The sequence below is a fragment of the Pipistrellus hanaki genome (assembly GCF_964339955.1).
Source record: "Pipistrellus hanaki genome assembly, chromosome: 11".
Classification (NCBI taxonomy): domain Eukaryota; kingdom Metazoa; phylum Chordata; class Mammalia; order Chiroptera; family Vespertilionidae; genus Pipistrellus; species Pipistrellus hanaki.
In genome coordinates, this window is record NC_140513.1 from 5,233,037 (window position 1) to 5,259,506 (window position 26,470).

The 26,470-nt window shown below is 51.7% G+C and overlaps 1 protein-coding gene across 11 annotated transcripts in view; it reads right to left on the reverse strand.

Annotated features, from left to right (window-relative positions):
• RALGPS1 (Ral GEF with PH domain and SH3 binding motif 1) overlaps positions 1–26,470 on the reverse strand; it is a 241,292-nt gene that overhangs the window by 28,661 nt on the left and 186,161 nt on the right. For 9 of the 11 annotated variants that reach the window (XM_084898361.1, XM_084898365.1, XM_084898360.1 and 6 more), the window contains exons 9-11: positions 8,233–8,370; positions 6,846–6,939; positions 2,448–2,515 (exon numbers count right to left, since the gene is read on the reverse strand). In XM_084898361.1, coding sequence (XP_084754487.1) covers positions 2,448–2,515; positions 6,846–6,939; positions 8,233–8,370 — 300 coding nt within the window. Of the gene's footprint in view, positions 1–159; positions 1,859–2,447; positions 2,516–6,845; positions 6,940–8,232; positions 8,371–26,470 lie in introns of those variants that run through there. The other 2 variants (XM_084898367.1, XM_084898358.1) reach the window with 1 other exon arrangement.

A 26,470-nucleotide genomic window follows, 5' to 3' on the forward strand; every position in this document is an offset into this window, starting at 1 on the left:
GGAGGGCCTGGGAGCTCACACGGGCCTCCTTTTGGGTCCTCGATGCCACACCTGCTCTCTCGAGGCTGCTTCTGCGTGTGTCCCCGAAGGGCAGCCTGTGCCTGGTTCCTGGTGCGGGGCCCACAGCGATGCCTGGCCCACAGCAGGCCCGGCCTGGAAGGTTTAAGTGAAGGAACGAATGAACACATCGTGGGGCCTCTCCTTGGCAGGTGTGGGCGCCTGCCTGCTGGAAAGAGATCCCGGGGCGGTAGCTTAACCCCCCTCCGGGGATCCGAGGAGGCCGCGTTCCTGCCATTCCTGGGACTGCGAGAGGCACATTCCTGTCCCCCGTCTGGTCAGGCTCCTGCCACGAAGCCCAGTCTCACTGCCAGACCAGGAAGGCCTCTTGGGAGCCGTCCCTCTGGCCCTGCCCCCACGGGACCCCTGGCTGTCCCAGGGGTGCAGGCACCACCTCTGTCACCTGAGGCTGGCGTGGGGGTGGGAAGCCAGGATGGAGGAGTGAGCCTGAAGCCTTCCAGACGCTCCCCTGCCTTCTGGTGATCAATGAAAACCTTCAGCTTCCAGGGCTGCAGCCAGGGGTTTGGAAAACTGGTGGAAAACGCCCGTGAGCCGAGCTCGCCGGCTGCGTGAAAACTGCTGGCATCAGCGCTCCTCCGGGGAGTGCGGAGTCAGCAGTCGGCGGCTCTGGAGCTGCTTCGAGAGCCAGGTGCCCACAGGGCCTGGCAAGGAGCTCAGAGGCCAGGGCTGAAGGGGTGAGGGCAGGCGACCTGTGTGCCACTCTGGTACCATCACCTCAGGGCAGTCTGAGGGGAGGCAGCCTGGATAAAGGAGCACAGAGCCGGGAGCGGCAGAGAGCTGGAAGGAGCTGGAAGGAGCTGGAGGGGTGGGGAGTGGGGCACAGGGCTGGCGGACTCGGTGAGAGGCCAGCTAGTGGATGTTTTGGGCTTTTAGGCTAGAGGGTCTTGGTCCCATCCACCAACCAGCCCCGCCACTGGAGGGTGAAAGCAGCCACAGACCAGAGGTCAGTGATGGGTGAGGCTGCGCACCGTTACAAACGGGTGCCTATCCCTGGCGTGATGGACCCTGGCCTGGTCAGGAGGGGTGGGCCTGGGGGGCGGGCGGGGAGGGAAGGCTTCCCTGGGCAGTGAGGGCCTGCTACACCCTGAAGGGAGACGTGGTGCAGAGGCGGAATCACAGCACTGACGATAACATCATCCTCGCAGCAGATGCCACCCTTGCTGAGTGGGTTCTAAGCGTCAGGCTCGGCGGCGCTCAGGGTTTTACTTTGTGATCTCAGTAAATTCCCACAAGAACCCTGTGAGGGAGGTATCAGCGTGTCCACTTTACAGATGGAGAAATGGAGCCTCCCGGGTGCTGGGTGTTCGGTTTGACCCCTCAGACTCCAAGTCTCTGCGACACTGGAGTCGGTAACACGTTTTCTTCCCCGTGTCCTTCAGCTGGAGGTGCCGGGCGCCACGCCGCTCTTTAACCCGGACGGTGGGGAGTGGCCTGAGCAGGTCAGCAGGCTGGAGGCGCCCACGCCAGGCAGCAGCTTGCAACAGCCACGCCCTCCCCCAGTACTCACTCAGGTCAGACCACACTGAGTGCCTTCCAAGTATCATTTCCACCCTGACCTCCCCACGATCCTGGGGTGGAGACTTTATTACCCTCATTTACAGGTGAGGAAACCGAGGCCCGGAGGGTGGACCTGCTGATCCAACACTGCAGTGGCCTAGAACCCAGGCCGGTGAGTCCCGAGCTCAAACCAGGAGGAGGAAGCACAGTGGGCCCAGACCCCAATCTGGTCCCACCCTGGGCAGCAGTGACGTCATCCCCAGGCACGGAGAGCCGCTGGACACTGAGGAACAGAAACCGCCATGGTGACATGGCGTGTGGGCAGAGTGCTCCACACCGGGTGGGCAGAGTGCTCCACAGGTGTGAGCTTGCTCAGGCGCCACGGCAACCTGCAGGGTGACTGCCACTGATGAGCAGAGAGGGGAGATGGCACACTGGGGCTGACTTCCTCACCAGGGACACTCTGTGTGCCCCAAACATGTGGACAGACTGAGGCTCCAGGGAGATGAGCCATCTGTGCCGGGGGGCACCCTCCCGGGCACCACAACTCCAGGGCTGGGGCCTTATGGAAGGGCCCTGGTGAAAGGAGAGGGTCCCGCTCTGCCCTGTGCGTGCTCTCAGCCTGGGGGTCTGATCTTGACTCTCTTGGGCTTCTAGGTCCCAGGCTCTTGCAGGGAGCCCGGCCCAGAGGGGGCCCCAGGGTTCCGGGTGACCGGAGCCTCGGCAGGTAGTGCGGGAGGGCTGTGTGCAGGGACAGTGGTGTCTGCCAACCGGCAAACACTGCGCCTTTGGCCCCGCGGTCAGGACCCACCTGGCAGCGTATCTGGGCTTTCAGTGGGTCTGCCCCACTCAATAGGACACATCTACAATACCTGCAAGATCTTCCTTCGAAGAGACAAGTCTTGGAGAGCTGCTTCCGGGTTCAATTCTGAGCGACAGTCTGAAAACAAAGGGTTTTCACAGGATCAGACGGGCTCTGGAGCATCGGAGGGGGGCTGAGCATGTGTGTGTTTGCAACCGGGAGACTGGACGGAGGTTAAGGAGGCTCATAGTCCCGAAACCCAGGAATACTTCAAGGTCTGCTCCAGATCACTGCGACTTCCTTCCGAGCCCCCAGCGAGTTCCCACGACCCAGCAATAACGGGTGGCACAGCAAAGAGTGACCATGGCCCATCCTCTGCGGGCACCATGTGCCCATTCTCCAGACAGCCCTAGGTAGGCATGTCATCCCAGCCAGCCTATAGACGAGGAGCTGAAGAGTAGTGAGCTGAGTAGCTCCCTAAATTCAAAGACCAGCAAGTGGTGAAGCAGGGGATCTGGTCCTAAGCAGGGGATCTGGTCCTAAACTGGGGATCTGTCCTAAGCCGGGGTTTAACCCTCACGTGACACTTCCTCTCAGTTGCCCCCAGAGCGGCAGGAGGCAATGGCGACCTTAGGAGGATTGGCAACTCGGTATTATTATTTTTCAAAAGCACCCATTAAGAACTGCTGGGTGAAATGACAGAGCGAAGCCCGCTGCCAGACTCCCTCTCTCCCAACAAGACCAGCACACACTTAGGGAAGCTCAGGAGTAACCAAACTCATCAGATGCTGCTCAACAACGTTAGGGGCGTGAATGGAAGCCATAACCTTCAGAAACTCGCAGCCAAGGAAGGAAAAGGAGGTGGTGAAGTCTGGCTGGGAGTTGTGACGCGGCCTGACTCCTGTCCTGCCCCCTGAGACTGCTCGGCGGGCTGAGCGGGTCCTTACCTGTCCCTTCTCTGCGTGGCCCCAGGTGCTGGGAGAAACGGGTGGGGTGAGTGGAGGGCCTGGTGGATACGCTGACCTGACAGGAAGGAAGCCTCCATAGGGGGGTGAGGGTAGAATTTCACACTTGAGGGGATCCCTTTCTGGAATGGGATACAGCCTTCCACAGGGTGGAGGAAACCCTGAACTAGAGCGCCCAAACCCGAACAGACAGCTTGCTCCCCTCTTCACGGGGCCTGAGCCTGCGTTCCCCAGGCACCAGGAGGGAAAGAGTGAGAACGCCTGGCACAGGGGAACCAGCCCGCTCACACACAAGTGCAGGGCCAGCTGTCCCTCCCCTATCACAGCCATGGGAGCGTCTCCATGGGAACAAGAAGCAAAGGAATGGCCTGGCCACTGAGCACATCCTCTCCCAGAAAGAGGAGAAAGGAAGAGGGCAAGTTGCGCGGCCGGGGCAGCCCCAGGAGTACGAGGAAACCCCACATGCTTCCGTCAGTAGAACAAGTCATGCAGAACCCGGGCTGGAGAACACAAGGCCTGAAAAATGAGACGGTAACGCACAGGAGGGAGATGAAAAGGGGTCGGAGGCCTAGGAAACCGGCAAGGACTGAATGAGGCCCGGAGTAGAAGCACGGCCGCGACAGCCATTAGGAAGAAGCCAGCGGGTGCAGAAGGCAGCACCCACGCGCGGATGCCTAGAATCCCCACGAGAGAAAAGCCAGGAATGACACAGGAGAAAGGTCAGATGTAGACCCAAGAATTCCTCTGAAAGGAGGAAAGAACACACCTGTACCAGGGACATTGGATACCAGACACCCTCCACTCAGAGGCATTCCCCTGGTTGAGTTTTTGAAATTCAGGGAATTCTTCACCCAGGCGGACCAAGCAAGGCACTCAACAAGAGGAAAAAAATCGGACGGGCTTGGGGCTTCTCTACAGCAGCGGACAAGACAGGATGGCAAGGGAGTGGGTCCACGCGTCCTGGGGGAGATGCAAAGGAGCGCAGCCGAGAAGTAGGAAGCAGACACGCTCACGAAGGAAACCGGAGCACGCCCAACACGTGAAAGCCTCCTGCATCACCTCCACACGGGACTGACTGAGAATAAAAAATCCCAGGAATGGAGGCGCTGTGGGGAATCAGCAGGTGGTAAGAACAGAATCTGTTTAAAAACACCGAGCAGCAGGCACTGTGATTGCTGAACATGATGTGTACGTTGTAAACTTGGACGAGGCAGTGATAATAAAATAACCAACAGCAAAGGGAAGATGTGAGGCGCAGGGGAGGGGAGGGCAGCACCAGTGTTCTCATCTTTCAGAGCCCAGAGAGCTGACCCTGCTCACAGCGGGAATCCAGTTAAAACAGAACCGATGGGCTCAATCCCCTTTCTGTTTTCCTGACCTCTTCTGTTAATCTTAGGAGGCTCTGTTGGGAAATAGTATCTCTTGTGGTGGGGAACAAGTTGTTTGAAGAGCAGCAATTCTGTATGTTTTATTTCAGTTCCTTTTCTCTGGTTAAATTAAAATAAAATTAAAGTCAATACTTTTAATTAAAAATAGCAAGTGTAGCATGATTCCATTTGAATAGATTCTCGCCTTGCACCCACTTTCTATGCAGATAAGAATGTCCATAAATTACGCTCACTTAATGCTAATGGGAATGTGGGTTATTTTTCTTGAGTGAAATAAAAGAAACTAAAGGCTGAGGAAAGCAAAGCACTGGGTGGGCCCCTTGGCACAATATCCCCAGAGCAGAGGGGGGCAGGGTGTGAGAAAGGCAGCCATCAAGGTCTCAGCTGAGCGGCTGCACCCTTTGGGGTGGGAGGCAAGTCTCCAGCTGGGCTGTGGGGTGTGGGCTCCTCAAGGAGAATCACAAGCCCGGAATGTCTCTGCCACTCAGAGCTGGGGACAGGTCCTCCCCTCCCTCCTCCCTGGGAAGGGACCCCTCAATGTCTGGGCCCAGGGGCCAGAAAGCAGCTTCCGCCCTGATTGTCGCGGAACATCAGAGAGCTCCTGTGAAGTCTGGGCTGACGGGGGTTCAGCATTCTGTGCTGGGGTGCTCAGAGTCCTTCGGAAGGGCCAGAGCAATTACTCACAACCTGCGGCTTGCCCAAGGATGATCTCACAGCCAGGAGTATTTATAGGTCCTTTTTCTCCTAACGGGATCTTAGCATGAATGAAGAGCTACTGTCTCTTTAATTGTGCTACTGGCACAGGAATGGAAAATATTACCCCAGAACCTAAGTGGGAATAATTTCACTCCCTGGACTACATCTTTAAGCACAGCAAATGCTTTGTAAGTAAAATGAGCTCCATTTGTGGCAAATATAGCTTTAATGATAACCTCTGGCTTTCATCTAGTGCTGTTACTGTTATGTAATAGATCAAAATTTCCTATTATATTCTATTTTAACGAGGTATTATATAATAACAACTAAAGATATTACGTCTTGTTCCCAAGGTTAAACCAATCATCAGAACCACCTACGGCATTTTGAAAAAAACACAAATGTCAGCCCCGCCCCGGCATCTGGATGGGTAGCAGCTCCCCAGGTGACGGACTCACAGCCGGCGGACCACAGCTGCAGAGCTGGTAGACGTGCAGCTGTAGGAACAGTCCCTCCTGAGGTCCTGTGAGTGAACCATGGGGAACCCGGGGGGAGTGTCTACAGTTTTCAGGGACTTGGATGAACAGTAATCAAGCTGATCCCACACTGGAAGAGATTAAAAAAAATATATTGGCTAACAGGACTCAAAGGAGTCATGGTAGACCAGACTAAGATGAGATTAAAAGAACAGATGTACAGTTGACAGAGGAAAAAGGATGGATTACAAGATGGTGAGACTTGCCTTGATATATCAGGTCTAATGGAAATGTTCCGAGGCTCCTGGCTGACCTCCAGCTCAAAATGAGCCAAGAGGATGTCCAATCAGAACGGCAGCGATGACACAAAAGTCCTCCCTGTCCCTCTGAATACACAGAAATGCTGGGTCCACTCCCAGGTGCCACAAGTGGAGAAAGAGCCCCCTAAAGCCAGAGCAGTGGGAGTGGAAGATGAGGCCAAAAGGCCCCCCGGGATCTGTGTGGGAACTGAGTCTACTCTGGAGGGATGCATGGGATGGAGATGGGCCCCGGCCGGTGCCAGTCAGTGAGTATCCTGCAGAAAGCTGGGGCGCAGGGAGCTGTCTCCTCCAGGAAACAGACTCTTGGCGAACTCCGTTTGCCAACCTGGAGAGGTGGCTAGAAGGCTGCCCTCCCCCAGCCCCTGAGTCACCCGTGAGACCTGGAGCAGCACACCTCACAGAGCTGAGGATTCCATGTTCACAGCACCCAGGTGATTTGAGAGAGAGAAGCTGAGAAGGTCACAAAACACCTTCCTCAGAACTAAGGGGCAGACAGCGCCACCATGGGCCCGGGAGCCGGGTGTGTGTGTGTGTGTGTGTGTGTGTGTGTGTGTGTGTGTGTCAGAGGTCACATTCTGTGCACCTGCTATGTGCCGGGGCCAGGGGAGAGCGTGGGCACTCACTTATAGTTGTCGTCTTCCACAAACTTCTGGAGCTCTTCGATGTAGCGCACAGACTTCAGGTACTTCTGCACGTGGGGCAGGGTTGTGAGGTGATCTGCAAAAGGTGGACAAAACCAGAGTCTCAGTCTTTCCCCATCTCCAGGTCCCGAGTGAGAATGTGGGCATCGCTGATTTTGGCACTAGATGCTCCTTGGGTATTGGGGCATATATTCAGTCTTCCCAGAGTCACTGACGGTCCCTTGGGCCAGGCTTTACAGCAGCGGTTCACAACCTGTGAGTTGTGACCCACAGGTTGAGAACTACTAGCAGTGTCACCTAAGACCATCGGAAAACACAGGTATTTATATTATGATTCCTAACAGTAGCAGAATTACAGTGATGAAGTAGCAACGAAAATAATTTTATGGTTGGGGGTCACCACCACATGAGGAGCTGTATTAAAGGGTCACAGCATTAGGAAGGTTGAGAACCATTGATCAAGAGCCTCAGTGTTCTCATTTCTGCAGTGGGATGACACCTGCTTCCCGGAGCTGATGGCAGGGAAGACGCAGGTGCAGGCAGCGGTACTAAGTGAACGTTTGCTGAGCGCCAATGAAATGTCGGGGTGTGCTCAGGGCTCCGCACACATCACGTCCCCGTGTTTACTGATGAGAAAACCTCAGACTCAGAGACGAGAAAGTGACTTTTCAAGAGGCAGAACCGAGATCTGAACCCTAGTCAGTCTGATACCAAACTGATCTCTGTAATTGCTCTGCTGGCCAGTGGGACAGTGAGTGTCCATGTATCTGTCAGTGGAAAGGGCCTCAGCGGTGAGGCGTGCTCTGGGAACCCAGTCTCCTCACTTTCCCTCTGGTCAGAGGACAGCTGGTCTGGAAGTGCTGACAGCTCACCCCAGTCTTTGTTGGGGGGCTTGTGAGCAGGCCGTTTGGTTCAGTGAATCCAACAGGAAGCCCACCCTGGCTTCCCAGGGGGCCTTCCCAAGCGGACATTGCTGGAGGTTTGTTCACACCCTTTGTTCTGGGCGGCAGTTGATAACATCTTGTTTGCACAGTCTTTGAAGATCAAATACGTGTGTAAGTCCAACTGGTATTGTTCAGTGATTGAGTGTCAACCTGTGAACCAGGAGGTCACGGCTAGATTCCCAGTCAGGACACATGCTCAGATTGTGGGCTCGATCCTCAGTAGGGGGTGTGCAGGAGGCAGCCAATCAATGAATATCATTGATCTCTCTCTCTCTCTCTCTCCCTTTCTGAAATCAATAAAATATATTTGTTTAAAAATCTAGCACATGTTTTGTGCTCAAGGAAGTGCTTTCTCACTGATAAGGTGCCGGACTCAAATTTCAGTGATATGACATTTCACAACCCCAACAATCAGTGGTACTAACCATAGCTGCAGGAGACTTGTAAATCTGAGATTATTCGGAGAATATTGTTCATCTGATTGGATCTTTGTTCGTTTTCCATAATGCTGTCTGAGGCAGGATATGCAGAATCAATATAGATTAAATCCAGAAGATAGATCCCTTAAAAAAAAATACAAAAAAGTCAGACGATAGATCCCTAAAAGTAAAGAAGATATTTAATGATGGTAAGTGTTCACCATAAATCAGACAAAAATAGAACAAAGCACACTGCTCTGCTAGAAGATATAAAGGGCGGCTTAGGGAAAACTGAGATTCTCTTTGGATTTCAAGTCCAATCCTGACTACTAATTTTTCACATAGACCGTTCAACTGTAAATCAAGCATCGAGTGACAACCAAAGTGAATGCTGGCGAGATTTCAGCATTTCTGATTCATACATTCTCCAGCAACAAGGATTTTTTTTTTTCTTGTAACCCAACTGGAAAATAACAGGACATAAAGGAGATGAATGAATACTTGTGTTTTTCACCAACCGATGAAGTTTAAGAGGTCTAAGATATTCTATCCAGGAGAACACCATTTGGATGGAATTCAGTTTTTCATTTATTCACTTAGCTGCATGTCTATCTGTACACCCTCCCCCAAAAAATCATAAATTAACTAAGGGATAAAAAAAATCATAAGTTAACTAAGGGATAAAAAAATCATAAATTAACTAAAGGATAAAACCATCCTTAGTTAAAAACAAAAAACAAAAAACTAAGGCTAGACAGAGAATTCTCCTGAGGGTGCTTAATAAAAAATAACATGTGATATAAAAACAGGCCAGTGTTGGGCCTCGGCATGGCCTCGTCATCACCCAGGGGAGATTTGGAACAAGCCACCTGGGCAGAGCTGGGAGAGGAGGACTGGCAGTGCAGCGGGAGGCACGACATAGCCTTCAGCTGACTGGCGGGCCACAGGGCAGGGCTGCAGGCTCTCGGGGATGTGAGTCCTGCCACTCTACCCATGATATTTGTGGGGTTGAGTAGGAGTAGCGATGGAAAGCAGAATTCAATGCAGAAAACACTGAACAAGGCAAAGAGGCATCACTGATATTAATGAAAAGCATCGTTGCTTGAGAAGATTTGATTACAAAATTTGATTACAAATTTCTATGCACAAAGTGACATTGCATCAAAATATACAAAGCAAAAAACTATCAGAAATAAACAATGAATTCAACAAAAACCTAACCATGCAGGGAGTTTTTGGCATGTCTCTTCCAGAATTTGTGTGTATGCACACAAATATACACATACAGACATACATATACAGATACATTACATATGTATGTGTGCATATATAAATATTGTATTTGAGTAAAAAAATTAAGTTTGGTGTTATATTAATGAAAATATAATTATTTTCAGATACCCATGGAATGTTTACAAAATTGGATTATATACTAGACTGTAAAGAAAAGTTTAATAGGCTTTAAAAAGTAAACGTCATATTATCCACACTCTTTGACCTTATATTACATGGAAGAGTTAACAATAAATATAGAAAAAAGGTTAACCATTTGGGAAACACACACTTGCACACATATACACATTCACAAGCAACTTTCAGGTCAAAGAAAAAACAAATAATCTAAAACAAAAAGTCTATTTAAAGAAAATGATAATAAGAACACTACTTGTCAAAATTTATAAGATCAGACCAAAGAGATATTCAGAGGAAAATTTATAGCCTTAAAAGTTTACTGTTAAATGACTAAGAATTATTACAAATGTAATGAATCAGGTACATAAAAGTTTTGTCTGGATAAATGAGCACTTTACTGAGATACATTCATTGTGTTCGTTATTCTTACAGCAACCCATTTCACAAGGAGGAAAAGGAGAAGCAGAGGGGATGTGCAACTAGCTCCAGGCCACACAGCTGGTGATGCTGGCGACGGGAGTGGAACTCAAGCCTGCCCCTGCAGAGCACACTCCTGCCATCGCAGTGGACTGCAGCTGCTGGATACCATGAGTCAGCCAGTCAGTCATCTGCTTTTAAAATAGCTTCACATTGTGACGGGAAACCGTTAAATCACAGAAACAGATGCTGGTACTTCTCATAGGAACCATTTCCACTTCCTTTCTAGTGGCATCATGTTTCCAAATGTTAATAATTAGAAATAATGTCCCCCGTAGAGAAGCTCCAAGTTCGGTGGGTTGGAATCCACAGATTTATTCTCCCCTTGCTTTCCCTCTTTCCTCTTAACAGGGTGACTCAGGTGCCTCCCCGAGGCCTCAGCAGCGGCGGTCCTGAAAGTCTCATCGCTGCTTCAAGCACAGCAGCAAGTCCCCTCTGTCCTGAGCGGGAGGTAACGGATAAGGGGCATGAGGCAGCTTCGTTCCAGGTGAGAACTTGCTGGAGACGTGAGTGGCAGAGTGAACGCCCGCCCAGGAGCGGACACTGAGGAGCAGGACGGGGAAGGGAGACTGATGCTTCCCGGGGATTTACCATCCGATGGACACTTATCCTCCTTCAACCTCCTGTGATCCTCCCATCAACCCCACGAGGGTTAAAGAGAAAACGAGAGCTTAGAGAAATAAGAAGCCTGCCCGAGCTCCCAGTGAGCGTGCAGGATGTGAGCCCAGGTCTGTGTGGCTCCCGCACCTGCGCTCCCACCCACTGACTGGCCATCAGACAGGCCCGGGAATCGCCTTTCCTCCAGGGCACCCGCGCGGAAGCCTCGCCCTGCTCCGCCCTGTGAGGATGGTGCCGGCCCTTCCGCTTCCCCTCAGGTCCTGGCTCTGCAGACAGAGGCCAGGAAGAGCTTGCCTTTGACGGGACCGGCAAACCTTTCCCACTGCCCAGCCCCTGCTTGCATCCTGTTGGCACGGGGAGCTCACTACTTAATAAGAGCAAATTGTACTGTTGGAGTGTGCATCACCCACCTCTACAAAATGTGCCGACGCCAGCACCTGTCCACTCCCAGGTCCAGAGAGTGGAGGCCATGGCCGGGACCCGGTGAGGACTGAGGGGCCCTCCCAAAGGAGGTCTCCTGGCCCCGGTGGCCCGGAGAGACCTCAATCCACCGCGATGCCTGGAAAGCACCTCCATACACAGTCTTTCACTCCCATGACAAGAACTCCAAAAGCAGCAAATCTCCCAGTTAAGACTGTACAAATCCAGGGAAATCTTTTCAGTATTATTAGCCCATAACTGGAAATACTTAAAAGCCTAAACCATAATGAAGTCATAAAAATAGCCACCTCCCACTTGTCCTGTGCCAGTGCTGTGCTGAGCCCGGTGCACAGCTCGCACTCACCACAGCTGTGATTCTATACTCATTTGTATCACTCAGGCACTGAATGTCTGATTCCCCATCCATTAGGGAAATTTCCAAAATTTTAATAATTAGAAAGAATGTCCTCCAATTAGGAAGGGTGTCTTCCTCCACAAACTCAATCCCTGCGGCTGGAACAGAGCGCATGGGAGCTGCTGAGTAAACATTAGCTGAAAACGAGAAAAGCATGAATGCAGCCACGTTTTACTGAATCCATACAATAGCCTTGTGATGTACCCTCATTACTACCCTCATTTTGTAGCTGAAGAAAGTCACTTAGAGTTAGGTGAAGATAATAATCGGTGAAGATAATAATAAAACTGAGCAGATAACTGACTCCTAAATAACACCACTACTGTCTGAGAGGTTTTAGGTCTTCGCAGAGAGAGAAACGGAAGCTGAGAGTCGCTTATCTGAGGCCACACAGCTGGGCAGTGACAGAGGCAGGATTCCTACCAGGTCTGTCCGGGCTGCCACACTGTCAGTCCTCTCTGACCGCAGCCGGTCCTCCGGTGCCTGGCATCTGGGGAGGCAAGCTGGGCCCAGAGATTTCCAGCCTGAGGCCTCCCTGCCTGCTTTCTCCTTTGAGTCAACACTCGCCAAGAAGGCTCATGACTGTGCTGTGGCCACCTCCCCTCCTACATCGGCCACTTCCTCCCGCTGTCTCCCTGGCACCCATCGTGGTGTATCTGTCCAGGTCCCACTGTCAGTGGGCCCACCCAGGCCTGGGGGCCCTGCCAGCTCTGCCACGTGATGGGCAGCTGTGGTATGAGTGGGAGAGAGTGGGGCTTGGAACAAGGAGATTTGGAAGCCTGATTCTGCCATGCTGGGTGGCCTCGGGCAAGGCTTTTTACCTCCCAGGGCCTCAGTTTCCTTGACTGGGCCTGGGAGTAATGACGGTGGCCGTGGGAGTCTGCTGGCCTGGGGCCTGAACCACTAAGATGCTCAAGAAGCTGAGCGGAGCTAACCTCGAGCCTGGCTCCGTGGCGAGGCCCCATGGGAGGGATGCACCAGCTGCGTTTGCCATAACCAAGGATGGCGCCCAGATGCGGAGCACGTGGTGGCCACCCACCTCAGCCCGGCCAGTGCGGGAGCTCCCATCTGGGCTGGGACAGCTCAGCTCCCTTCCTATTTGTACAGTCACTACAGCAGATGACACTGTGGTGCTGGCCTCGTTAGGATGGACAGTAATTGGACCGGCCCCTGGCCCTGGCTGCCATGGGGCTGAGTGGTGCCAGGGACTGGGGCTGGACTGGGAGGGGCAGACGCATTGGAGGAAACAACCATCGTAGTAACAGCCACTCGGAGCGGAAGGCGGGCCTTGCTTGTAGCACGGCATCTGGGTTCTCTCACGTCCCCATTTCTCAGACCAGGAAGTAAGAGCCTAGAGAGGAAAGGTGACTTGTCCAGGATTACACGGCTCGCAAAGGGGAGAGTCAGGATTTGAATTCAGGCCTGTCTGACTCCAAAGATTTGGGGGGGAGAGCAATGCTGAGCGCTGGGGGCTGGGAGTCACTGGCTGGCACAGAAACAAGGTCCCAGCCACAGAGGTGGGGCGTGAGGACCCCTGCCGTGGCCTGCTTTCCCCAGGGACGCCGCTGGCAGCCAGCTTCTGCCGGTGCTGCCCGCCTGCACACGGGGCCTCCTTCTCTGCTCCCTCCTTCCACGTCCTCCCAGGCTGGTGTCACTGCTGTGGCTGCAACAGAAGTGCCGTCAGACTGCCATGGTGGGCAGAGCCGGGCATGTGCCAAACCCTCTTCCTGACAGGGAGGCCAGGCCCCCCACCAGGGCTTGTCCACAAGGTACTCCGACCCCACGGAGGGAGAGCCAGGCCGACAAAGGAGGTCTCTCCTGAACAGACACCTCCTCTGAAGCTGCAGACACCCAGCTCCATGGAGCAGAGCCCACTGGAGGCTGGGCGCCCGCCTGCCAGGGCCAGTGCCGGGGCTGGCACCGGGCGTCGCCACAGCCCAGAACTCACTGCTCTCTTGTTTCGCCCACCACCACACGTCTCACTGCCATCCCGACTCTGGTTTTGGTTTTCTCACACAGCTATCTATTTAATAAGGAGAATTCTGCTGTGCTGAGGGAAAAATCCCTTCACGGCATAAAACACGCCACATTTCCATCGTATGCTTTCCATTCTCTCTCTCCCTCTCTCTCTCTCTCTCCCCCCCCACCACCTCTCTCTTTCTCTCCCTAAGTTTGAGATAACAGACTTCCCCCCCCCCCATGTTTTCCTGTTCTGCCTTGAAAAGATCACTTTCAAACTTCAAAAGTGAGGAGTGCTGGCCCCCAGAACTATGCTATGTGTGGTTTGAGCACATAAACTGTCCTGACAAATTCCAAATGAAGTACCAGAGAAGCCGCTCATTCGGGTTTCTCTTTCTTTTTCTTTTTTTAAAAGAGAGCACAAAGCAATTCCACCCACTGCAGGAGGAGGTCTGAGCAGGCGGTGCAGGCTCCCTGCCATGACGCGGAAGACTGTATTAATTAGTGTCGCTAATTAACACCCGCCATGCGAAACACGGACTGCAGAAAAACCCTTGTTTAAAGAATGTTCTGGATAGGGACAGTGCTGAAGCTTACTGACACTCAGGCACATGTTTCCCAGGTCTGCAGAACGGGGGCAGGCAGGCAGTCACATGTCGCGTGGTCAGAGACCATGTTTCTTGGACCAGCACGTGGACTCACTTCCTTCATGGCGTGGAGGCTCGTGAATCACAAAGGCACGTGGGCAGAGCCCCGCAGCAGGCAGCCTGCCCGGATCTAGAGTCTGGGGGAGTCGAAGCTCCTCCGGGCTCCCAGGGTGAAATGAGGACACAGCCACAGGCCCCCTCAGGCCGTGTACTGGTGCGATGGGGTAACGTTCTGCTGGAGGGCTCTGGGTCAGACAGCATGTGCTGGCGTTCTGACCATCAGGAAGGAGGGGCATGAGGAGGTGGCATTAACCTGGTCATTAGTATTCGGCTTGCTTTGTGCTGGACACTGTGCTAAGTACTATCTCATTTAATCCTTCAAACTCTGTTGACCGTTGAGAAGAAACTGGTACTTTTGTCTGCTTAACATCCACTCCCAATTCTGGAAACAGCCCTCGCTTATCCTTTGGGGAAAACTGTACCTCCTACACTCATAATCCATGTGGTTTTGGTAGATCTAGAGTAATTCTACTTCCTCTGCTGCCCCAGAAGTAACAACAAATTTAAAAAAATGAACCACGTGGGAAGGAAAACAAAACAAAACACAAACCCAAATAATTCAGAGATGAAAGAAGAAATTAAAGGTAAAATAACAAACTACATACATATAGGATACACTCAAACCCACATAAATACTCAAATGCTTACATTGATAATTAAGAAAAATAAAAAAGAAATGAACTTAGTGTTCTTTATAGAAAACTAGGACCAAAAAAGTAAAAAAAAGTAAAAGAAAACAACTGAAATATAAAAGCAGAAATAATGAATTTAAAAAAGCTTGTCTCATAGAGTGAAAAATAAAAGTTAGTTCTTTGAAAAGACAATAAAGTAGACAATTCCTTTGGTGTATATGATGGAGAAAAAAGAAAGAAAACTCAGATGTACAATGTGGGGGGGGGGGGGGGAGAGAAAGAAAGAAGGAGAGAGAGAGAGAGAGAGAGAGAGAGAGGGAGGGGGGGAGGATATGATCCCAAATACGGAGGTGTATACATGATGGTATGTGTAATTTTTATGCCAATGTATTTGAAAATCTAGCTGAAATGGGAGCTTACTAAGGATATTTTCTCAAAATTGTCTCAAGAAGAGGCAAAAACCTTCAAGTTACTAATAAAGAGAAAAATATTAACAATATTGAGAAAGATACTCTAATTAAAAAGTACAATATCCAGCCGGGACCGGTTTGGCTCAGTGGATAGAGCATCGGCCTGCAGACTGAAAGGTCCCAGGTTCGATTCCGGTCAGGGGCAAATACCTTGGTTGTGGGCACATCCCCAGTAGGGGGTGTGCAAGAGGCAGCTGATTGATGATTCTCTCTCATCGATGTTTCTAACTCTCTATCCCTCTCTCTTCATCTCTGTGAAAAATCAATAAAATATATATTTTTTAAATGATCTATCTTTAAAAACAAACAAACAAATAAATAAATAAAAGTACAATATCCAAATGGTTTTATGGAACCCAGTGTTTTAAAATACTATTAGCAAATTGAATTAGTAGAGTATTAAAGACTAATAAAGCAAAGAGGTTTATTAGAGAAGTACAGTGATACTTCAACAGATGATCTTGAGAGATGCTAAAAAGTCATTCATAACTTTAATATCAATTCCTTATAAAACACTGAGCTTAGAAAGAGACTTTCTTAATGTGATAAAGGATGTCAGAAAAGTTAATACAATGTTCTTAATATGAAATCCTACTCCTAGGAGGAAGTTAAGAACACCTGCCATATTGCTATCGTGTAACACTATTCTGGAAACATAAGCTAATGAGTTAAGACAAGACAAAGAAATGTATTTGATATACATAATGCTAAAGATATACATAATGTTACTATTATTTTTAAGTGATAAAATTAGTTATCATAAAAGTTACATAATTAAATAACTTAGGGTAGTCAACTGAAAAATTATCAGTAATAAATAACAGAGCTAAGTTCGAAGTAAATACATAGGGTGTCCCAGAAAAATGTACATATACACTTTGAATAATTATAAGTATTTATTAAAATATATTTCATTTTAAAAATTGAGCTATTAGCTGTTAAAGCGTGTATACACTTATTTTGGGCAACCTATATACAAACTAATAGCATTCTTATATATATCAATATATACCAGCAATTATCAGCTAGAAAATGAAAATGATGCAGCTATTAAGACTAAAATACATTTCTAAGAACTGACATGAAAAGATATCCATGATGTGTTTTTAAGAAAAAAAAAATCAGGTATGATTTTATATGAGAGAGAGAGAGAGAAAGATATTGCCTAATCTGTTAATGGTAACCAACTTTAAAGACCAAATTTTAGGATTATTTTCTGCTTTATAAAATTTTTTATTTTCCAGCGTTTAGCTATTACATTGTACTAATTTTAGAAATATAAACGAACAGGATATTTCTTCCCTGCCTCCCTCCCTCCCTTTCCTTCCTTCTTACTAATGAAGAAAAAACACTTTTTGGGCAGGAAAAAGGGAGGTAGTATTTTATGCAAATGATTTCCCCAACATTCTTGGTTTTGGTGAAGACCTGGTCTTCAGGTTTTGATTGAAAGGCCACAAACTTTACCCACTGCCTGGGAGGCCACCGGCCATGCCTCGCGCCTCAGTGCCTCCCGACTCCTCTCCTTCCAATCCATCCTGCACCCTGTGTTCTTTCTAAAACCCATCAGACTGGTCCTTCCCCAACTTAAAACCCCCTGATGACCTTCCACCCCAGTGGGCACGGTTCCCAGCCTCTGGCTCTGCCTATGCCGGCACCTCCAGCCTCTTCCCACTTTCGTACAAGATACTCGGCGTGCGGGCCCCTTGTTCCCTGGACGAGCCCTCGGCGCCCTGGAGCTGAGCCGGCAGAGGCATTTCCTCCCGCTGCCCCTCGGCCTCACTATTCTCCGCTGTTAGCCGTGTCCTCCTGGGCATTGAGAGCAGATGCCCCTTTCTCCATGGCAGCATCCGTCGCACGCTCCTCGAGGACAAGGCTGTGTCTAATCCGTCTGCGTGGTCAGCACTCAGGAGGGGCTCACACATGGACGTCTGGGGACGACTGTGCGGGTGGAGCCTTCACTCGCACACACGTGACTCTTCTATCTGGGCTCTGAAATTCCACTGTTGGGTGGAAGAGAGTGCCTGTTGCTGCCAGGCGCCTCACTCCCCCGCCCGCTGGGGTCAGCCCTGGGCCCCGCTATCTCCGAGCTGAGCTCCCACATTTCTCCGAGGGCCATAAAGGGCTCCCGGAGCAGCTGACGTCACCAGAAGGAAATGCAAGACGATCCCCCCAGGGAAAGCTTCGGAGACCTGCCTCGCATCGGGTAGGATCGGGGCTGCCCACGTGCCAAGGGAAACACTCGGAGCTTGTGTTTCCAGGCCTGGCGCACAGATCCGCTACTGTGCACAGACAGGCTCCCTGGACATCCGCGGCCGCCAGGATCCCGGCCAGAGAGTGAGCTCACGGCCGGCCGCTGCGCTCACCAAAGGCTTTTCCACTTCCATTAGCGCGCTCGCGTGTCTGTGACCACACTTCACCTAGTCTTTAAGTGTAACGAAAAGCAGCGAGGCAGAGGCAGGACTGTCAGATCTGGTCATTACTCAATGGAAACTGTAACAAAACACGGCACCCTAACCCCGGCCACCAAAGCCCGCATTCTCCGGGAAACAAGCTACAGATTTTCGGAGAGCTCGCTAGATCCAAACGGATGTTCACTGTCAGAAAGCAAATTCTGTTTTTGAATTTGGCTGAAATGAACTAGGGAAGGGCTCCTCGGCCCCTGTTGGTAATTTATCTGTGGCTTTCGGGTCAGGTGTTTTGATCGCTCCTGCCTCGTCGCTCGGGAGAGGTGACAGAATGCGGGACCTGCAGGACTGACCTAGGAACCCCTCTTTCAGGGACCAGGGCTCCTCCTGCTCCCCAGTGGGACCATGTCTGTGGGCTCTGTCTTCTCCGGGGCACGGGGCACAGCTGGCTCCAGCCCAGCCAGACCCAGCAGGCCTGGGCCAGCCGCCCTTCTCCAGCCCCGGGCTACCCCAGGGCCCAGAAGAAAGTCTCAGACGCTTTGATCAGCACGAGAAGATGAGGCTGTGATAGGAGAGAGCTCTCAGAGGAGAAATGCAAGAGGGGGAGATAGAATGAGATGCACGAGGCAAGGGAAGAATAAAAGGAAAGTAAAAACGTGGCAGAAGAGTAAAAACATTCACATCAGAGGCAGCAGTGGGGGAAATGGGTACCTTGGAGACATGCCAAGGAAAGGGCAAGAGAAGAGCACAGAGAAGGGGTGGGGCCTGAGAGGTGAACTGACTCAGTGAAGGGCACCTCCCAAGACTGCATTCCAGGTCCCAGGAAAGAGATCCATCCTTAGTCACATCCTATATAAATGTATGAACTTAAAAAATATATCTTGCAAAGACCCAGGCAAAAAGCAAAACCTCCCACAAAATTTAGACGCGCCCACCTCTCCCAGTGAGATGCAAGAGCTCCTGCGTCTGCTTCATGGAACAGGACCCTCCGCCAGACGGACCGCGTGGTGATGGCGACCGCACTGCCAACAGCTTCCTCAAGAGGAGGGGCCTCTGGGGGCAGGAAGAACTGTCAACTCATGAAATGCTGGTGGGCATCTGGTCATCTGTCAAGTGCTTTGATTTTTGTAAAAAGAAAAATATTGTCCCCTAGTAATTATGGTACTTAAGTATAAAGACCCCAAGAGACTTGATATATGACTTTGGATGCCATGAAGTTTGGTCAATGCACATTTTTTCCATATAAATGTATGGGGTTGTTTCACCATCTCAGCCCAAGGGCCGCAGAAGATGCCAACTCCTGGACACACTGGTAGGACACGTGCTGCAGCTGCTCTCCCGTCAGCAGTCTGTGAAGCCAGAACCCGCCCGGCAGACGCCGCCCCAACCTTCATGGCCCCTGAGGCCCACTCGCCATGTGCCAGGAGGACTGGGCGAGGCAGGCAGAGAGGTTGGCCTTCCCGTTTCCTTCAGACGCTCCCCCACTGGGAGCGCTGTCCCTCCCCGGAGGCCTCTGCCGCGGTAATTACGGGACGCCTGGAAAGAAGGGGCTGCTTTTGATGGGGGCGCTTTCATCTCTGACTTAAATTATACATCGTGCACTAACGCTCTAACTCTGATGTCTTCTAGGATTCAAATGAGACATAAACACACGCCTAGACGCACAGAGCCGGCATTCAGTACGGGACCACCTTGGACAAATAAGAGGTGTCACCGAAGCTATTTATACTTTAAACATCTTTCCACTGTCTTTCCTTCAAGATCTATTGAGGTGGTTCCCACACAAACAGGAAGAATGTCCAGCCCCAACAATCACTCATTCATCTGGACTTCAAATTGGCGGGAGCGGAGAGGGGGGGGGGGCAGAGAGCAATGAAGTCAGGCACAGGGAGCAAATGGAGAATGAATTTGGGGGCCCTGAGCAGAGAAATGGAGTGGACGGAGAAATGTAAATTAATAAATACAAGCTGCCATTTAAAACCCATTACATCATTAAATTTAAAATAAGACCAACGCTGGAAGCAGCGAGGAGGCTGTGGCGAGGGGGAAACCCATACGTTGCTGGCAGAGCATGAGTTGGTACAGCCTTTTTGGAAAGCGTTTGAGATTCCAAAGCCAGAAAACTACTGGTCCTTTGACTCAATAATCCCTTTCCTCGGAGCTTATTCTGAGGAAATAATTTTAAAAGAAGGGAAAACATTGTACACACAAAGATAGTCATTGTGGGGAAATCTACAGTAGTTAACAACAAAGGCTGGAAACATTCTAATGTCAAACAACAGGAAATGGCTAAGGAAATTAAACTATATGGCAAAACTGGAAATAAAAGTATGGAAACATTAAGTGCTGGACGGGTGGGATTTTAAGTGCTTTAAAATTTATAGCAGTGTTATCCAGTTGTTTGTGCATTTTTAAAAAGAATGTATTAAACTTGAAGATAAAATTTTATTCTAATAATTGATATTAACTATCAAATTTAAGTTTCTCACCAAAATAGCAACAAATATATATTTACATACTGTCATATATTATGCAAATATATGCATACTATGTAAATATATGTATGTATAAGTATATATTTACACACACATATATGTAAATACAAATAGCCCCCAAAGAAGAGTGGTTTCCTCTGGAAATACCAGGAAACCTCATGTCCTCCTCTTCCCAGCCATTTAATTGGTATCCACATTGAAGGGCACGTGACATTCGGATGAGCCTGCAGTGACCCAGGGGCTGACTGACAGCCAGGGGAATGGAGCTCGCATCCCTCCCTGGAGTGAGTCGGCTTTGCTGACCTCAGCTGACCTGTCAGGATTGGATAGATGGTGCGTCTCTCCAGCTCTCCCCGCTCTTCCCTCCAGACATGCCCACCTCTCCCATGGCCTCCAGAGTTCCTGCCCCATCGGCCTTAACACACAAAATGAGGTTGGACCACTCAGCCCGGCATCCTGGCCATGGTGTGGCCTGTGTTATACACCAGTTCGCAGTGTAGGTGCCGCACACTCGTCCATCAGACGCTGTTCCTACTCTCAGAGCCTGAGTCCGGGGCTCTTCTTAACGCTGGGTCTGTAGGGCGGACTCCCTGGCCCCTAAGGACCCTCTTGGATGGGTCCTCTGTTCCCTGTGAGGTAACCAGACCTCTGAGCCCTGGGCATTTGTCGCCGCTGGAGAGCCTGCAGCCTTTGCTAACCCAAAGCCTGGCCTGCCGCCTCGACTTCCTTCCCAGCACCTGGGGGGAAGGCAGGAGCAGAGGCCAGAGGCCTGTCCTCCGGGATGTCCCGAGGAGGCAGCTGACACTTGGAGCGTTGCTTCACTGCCATCAGCAGGCCTGTGCGAGGCGGGATCTCACAAACACCTGTGAGAAACAGGCCCTGCACCGGGCCTGAACACCTACTCCAGAAGGACAAATTCGGACCAAAGATTCGTTTACAAATAAGGTAAAAACATGCGATAAAATTTCATGTTGTAATTTTCTATATGCAAAACCTTGTAAATAAAGATAACATTTTTAAAAACTAAAAAACTGCGTCAGCAAAAGGCTGCCAATTGCCCTTACTTGGGGAAAAATATCCTTTCTTCTGAGATTATGTTCGGCTACGCAGCTGGTGTTAAAATGTCCCTTCTTCTAGGAAACAATGCTGAGGGTTTGTATTTCTTTATTCACCATTTTTAAAAAGTTGGCAGCCGGTGAGAGCCTCCAAACTTCGCTTTCGAAGTTCCCTGCCTGTGAAATCGCAGTCTGGGGCCCACGAGCCTGAGCCCACAGGAGGTCCCCTGGCAGCGGCCAGGCGGTTGGTTGGTGTGGGCCGTGCCAGGGCTGGAAACCCCCAAGGGTGGCTTCTGAGCGCAGAGCGGGAGCCGGCCAGGCAGGGAGCAGCTGTGTTGCTACAGGCTGGAGGATCTCTCAAACTTACAAAATATCTGAAGGTTGGGTAAGTAGGACTTTCAGTTTGGCATAAAAATCTCAAGCTTGAGTTCACCTCTTCCTTTTTTTCCGGTCAGTTTCCGTATTCCTGTGGGGTTGATCACACAGGCCCCAATCCCACTTGTGCCTCCTCCCCTGGCACGTCTCCTTGGCCGGTGCAGCCATCAAAGCCCCATCTCTGCCTTGGGAGGCACCTCCCAGCTCTGCACAGGCTGCCGACGCTGCAAGTCCCCAGGGTCCACCTTGGCAAGGCCCCAGCCACTCCTTGGTGTCTCCTCCGTTCCCTTTGGTGGCTGGTTCCCCCCAACAGCCTGCCCATCACCCCACCCACAGCTGTTCCTCCCAGTGGGCACCCTACCTCCTAAATGAATGACCTCGGCTACCCGCTCTGCCCCCTCACCCATCTCCACCCGCCTTTCCCTGCTGGCTGCCATCCTCACCCCATCTGCTCCAGCACGGACTCCCTGGCCAACCCCATGTTTACCTGGGGATCTTTACTGTCTCCCAGTCTATACTACCTTATTTAAAAATATATATATTTAAAAGAACATCATCCGGAAAATAGATAAAAACATAATGAGAAAAACAACTGCCTGCAATCCCACAGCTGTGAAAAGCACTCTCAGGACGGAGGCGTGTCCTCCACATAAACACTCTACTAGCTCTGGTGGACTGTCCCATCAGTGGAAGGCCCCCGGGTCTCATTCTCCAGTGAAAATGGAAAGGACCCACCCAGGTTAGGTGCTGAGCCTGGACACCCAGACACCGCCTGCGGAAGACCAGGCAGTGGGCAGGGACTGCCGAGGGCCCGCCACGGCTGCCCACAATCAGAGCTATCGCTTCACACAGGAGCCCATCGACTCCAGGGTCTGGGTGTGAACCACCGAAGCCCACACATCTGACCCCGTCAGTCAGGCACACAACTTCTGGGGCACCCAAAGTCACCGCTAAAGGTGGGAAGAGAAGCGGGAAAAAGAGAAGGATGGCGGGTGGAGAATGGCTGGCAGTGAGAAGCCAGAGCTTTCCTCCTATCGACTCAGTGCGGTGATAACACAATAATTATAATAATAATACCCGTAACACAAAAGCTGGCCCATGCTGGGAGCTCAGTGTGTCAAGTCCATGCGCTGCAGCTATTCACCTCTGTTCCCCAAAGTATGACACTCCTCACTGAGAACTCGTGGTGGCCGGGAATGGACATCCGCCTCTATTCTGGCGAGCACCAGAAAAGCTATGGCATATCAAACCCTTAATATCACAGATATGAATACAATAGGGTTAAAGAGTAAGTGTGAAAGATGGTGATAGTAGTGAAGATAGTCATAAGGGCTGAAGTTTGGGGAAACACTGTCTTGTCTCACTGGGTCCCCTCAGCCCCTGCTCCGTGGGGGAAGGGGTTATGGAGGAAGAAGGGGGGAAGGCTCAGAGTGTACTCCTGCGGGGGAGAGGGACGGGTCCTCCTCCATCCTAACGGTTTTAAGGGTTGAGATTTAAGGGGCTCTCCCAGGGAAGATCTAAATAGAATATTCATCAGCTTCCCAAGTGTGTCCTTTCAGGGTCGGGGTCTCCACTGATAGGTTGGCACCAGGGCAGGGGTCATTAGTCAATGCAGCTGGTCACATTTTGCTGCTTTTCTGGGCCTGCAGCTAAAATACTCCTGAGGCCTAGATGTCATCTCTAGGGAGAAAGGTCACCCCAGGGAGCTGTCCTTCGCTAGGCACCCAGGGCTTTCTGTCCTGGTGACCTTCATCTTCCTTGATAGCAGAGGCGCTGGAGGAGCCCTGGGCCATGCTGATGAGCCCATCTCACGCAGTGTTGGTCCTGATGCTCTGGAAGGCAGCCTCTGGGCACCTGTGCATCGCAGCCAGATGGCCTGATTCAACACACAGCTGTCACCTCACAGGCTCACCCATCGCGAGTCGAGTCCTCTCGGGGCCACTGCCAGTGATGGCATTCACCATGACCTGCGGGGGGCGAGGAGGTTCCTCGCCAGTGAGCAGATGGATGACCTGGAAGGCATGCCTGACCATGTGCATAGTCATGAGCTCCATGCCATTGCTGTGCATCGCCAGTGAGTTGGTGAGGTGCTCCTCAGTGGGCACTGCGCCTGGCAGGAGTGTTTGGCCGCATGGTGCCCTGCACTATGGGGCGGGTACTAGGCACGCTTCTTCACAACAAGGTGATCCTGCATGGAAATGCCACTGATCTGTCCACCGTCATTGCTCCGCTTTCTGAAGAGCTTGACTTCAGGGTCTCTGCTCCTGCAGGTGCAGCCGCCTCCCAGTGGGCCATCCTGAGAGTGCAGATGGGGGGCCGTCTCTGCCCCTCTGCGGGGACCACATGCCGCCCTGCTAGGACCACGTGCCGCCCTTCCTGGACCCTGTGCCACTCTGCAGGGACCACGTGCGCCCTGGAACAGACAGGAAGAGCCCCGCGGTGTGACTGGTCCTGTCCTCTGAGCATCTGTGGCCAGCACAGCCAGCAGTGTGGCTGAGTTCAGGAGCATGTATGCAGCCACTAAGTAGGGTGCCTCTTCCTGGGGAAGAGACGCCTGGGTGGTGTGATGGGGAAACGTGGACAGGCAAGCCTGCCATGGCAGTCGTGGCTTTCCGGGGCCTCGCTGCAGTCAGACTGACCGGGGAATGGCAGGTCTGGCCGTTTCTCCCGGCCACAGGCCGCCCCGGCAGCCTCTTGGGGACAGGAGCAAGAGTGGCTCGTCTTGCTTTGCCAGACCTGTTGCATGTCAGCACAGGACAGGTGACCCACCTTCTGGCCAAACCCTCCTCGAGCGGGGCGAGCCCAGACACGGCGCCATGCCCCCGAGGCCGGGACGTGTCTCTCGGGGAAGGATCATCTTCCCTCCCTTGTAAGGACAGAGAACGAGAAGCAGGCGCCAGGCCATGGGAGCAGGTGGCAGGGAGAGACAGAGCGGCCCTCAGGGATCTTGGGGGACCCAACTCGGGATCCTCAGCTCTGCCAGGACCAGAAGAAGAACATGAAGAATTCAGGTCAGGTTTGAGCTGAAACTTCTGGTCAGTGAAGTGCTGCCTGCCCACCAGTCACCATGACCCTAGCGTGTTCATGATCATCTAGTATAGGGGTGTCGAACTCAATCAGAGAAGGGGCCAAAATCTAAAATCCAGCCTAAATCGCGGGCCGAATGGTTTACTGAACAGTCATAAACTGACAATGTCATAAACTGACAGCAGAGTGCAGTGATGACAGCGCAGTGCGGGCCACATTGCAAGGCCTGGCGGGCTGGATTTGGCCCGCGGGCCTTGTGTTTGACACATGTGATCTAGTAAGTTCCATTACTGGGCACCCAGTAGCTGCCAGGCACTGGGCTTGATCGTCAGTGAGCTCTGTGGTCCTCATACAGTGTCTGACAGAGCTACGGGTACTATGCCCACTTCACAGACACCCCCTCCCCCAGCCCCTCGGTGGCCATTATTATTTACTAGAGGCGCGGGCACAACATTCATGCATTTGGAGGGGTCCCTCAGCCCAGCCTTTGCCCTCTCACAGTCCGGGAGCCCTTAGGGGGTGTCCAATTGACACGGAGGCAGGAGAGGCTCCTGCCACCGCCGGTGCCCGGCTTCTGGCTGAGCGGCGCTCCCCCTGTGGGAGTGCACTAACAACCAGGGGGTAGCTCCTGCGTTGAGTGTCTGCCCCCTGGTGGTCAGTGCATGTCATAGTGAATGACCATTCTGTTGTTCGGTCAATTTGCATATTAGCCTTTTTATATATATGAAGGGTGTCTTTAAAACCCAGAGTTAAGAAGAGGCAAGAAAGGGGTCTTGGGTGGGGAAGGGTCACAGGCCACGGCTCGGTGTCCTCATGGCCGCTCCAGCTCTGGCAGGGAGCCTTGCACGGTGCCAGGCACGTGCGTGCCTGCAACGCACGTTTCATTGAATGAGTGGTGTTCTCTTAATTCTAGGAGACTATTAATCTGCTACTTATTAATGAGGTGTTCTGAACACAGATTTAAGCTGCAATTGGTCTAGCAACCAAAAGAGACTGTGGGTCTTTAAGAAAAAGCACGAGGAGAGACCCCTCTGTGTGTGGAGGGTGGGGGCCCTCCCATCCCGGCCGGGCAGGAGCCGGCAGCTGTCTCCGGCGCCTGCCGGAGCTGGACGGCGGCCGTGAATACTTTCTTTCTTAGTGAAGCTCTTCTCTGTGTGCTGAATCACCGCATTCACGGGGGGAGTGGGGACAAGAGCATTTACTAAGTGGATACCAGGCATCAGCTGGGGCAGGGCTGGGAGACCTGGCTGGGCCAAGGCTCAAGCAGGAAAGGAACGTGACACCGGCTCCTCCAACGGCATCTCTGCCACCCCCACGGTGGGTGCTGGGGGCCAGATGAACACTCAGACCACAGACCTCGGCGGGGGGTGGATGAAGAGACAGGCCAGAAATAGGCTGAGCGTCTGGGGCGTCAGCTGGGATTTGCCCCTTCCAGCAAGTCAGGGCTCAAGCATTCTGTTTACCAAATACTCTGCACACATAGAAACCAGGACGGTCTGGCTCCACGTGAAAGGGAAGGGGAGGGTCTCTCCAGAGTGGATTTCGAGGTGTTGGAAGCTTCTCTGCCTGGTGATTTCACCCCGGTCTCTTGCCAAGAACCCTCATTATCTGCCCAGCCAATTCCTTGGGCCCCGGGAAACACAAGCAAGGTCATCCGCTGCTCATTGCCCCTGGACGGGCATCTCCATAGGGGTCTGTAAGGGGCCACTCACTGCCCCTGGATGGGCATCTCCATAGGGGTCTGTAAGGGGCCACTCACTGTCCCTGGACGGGCAT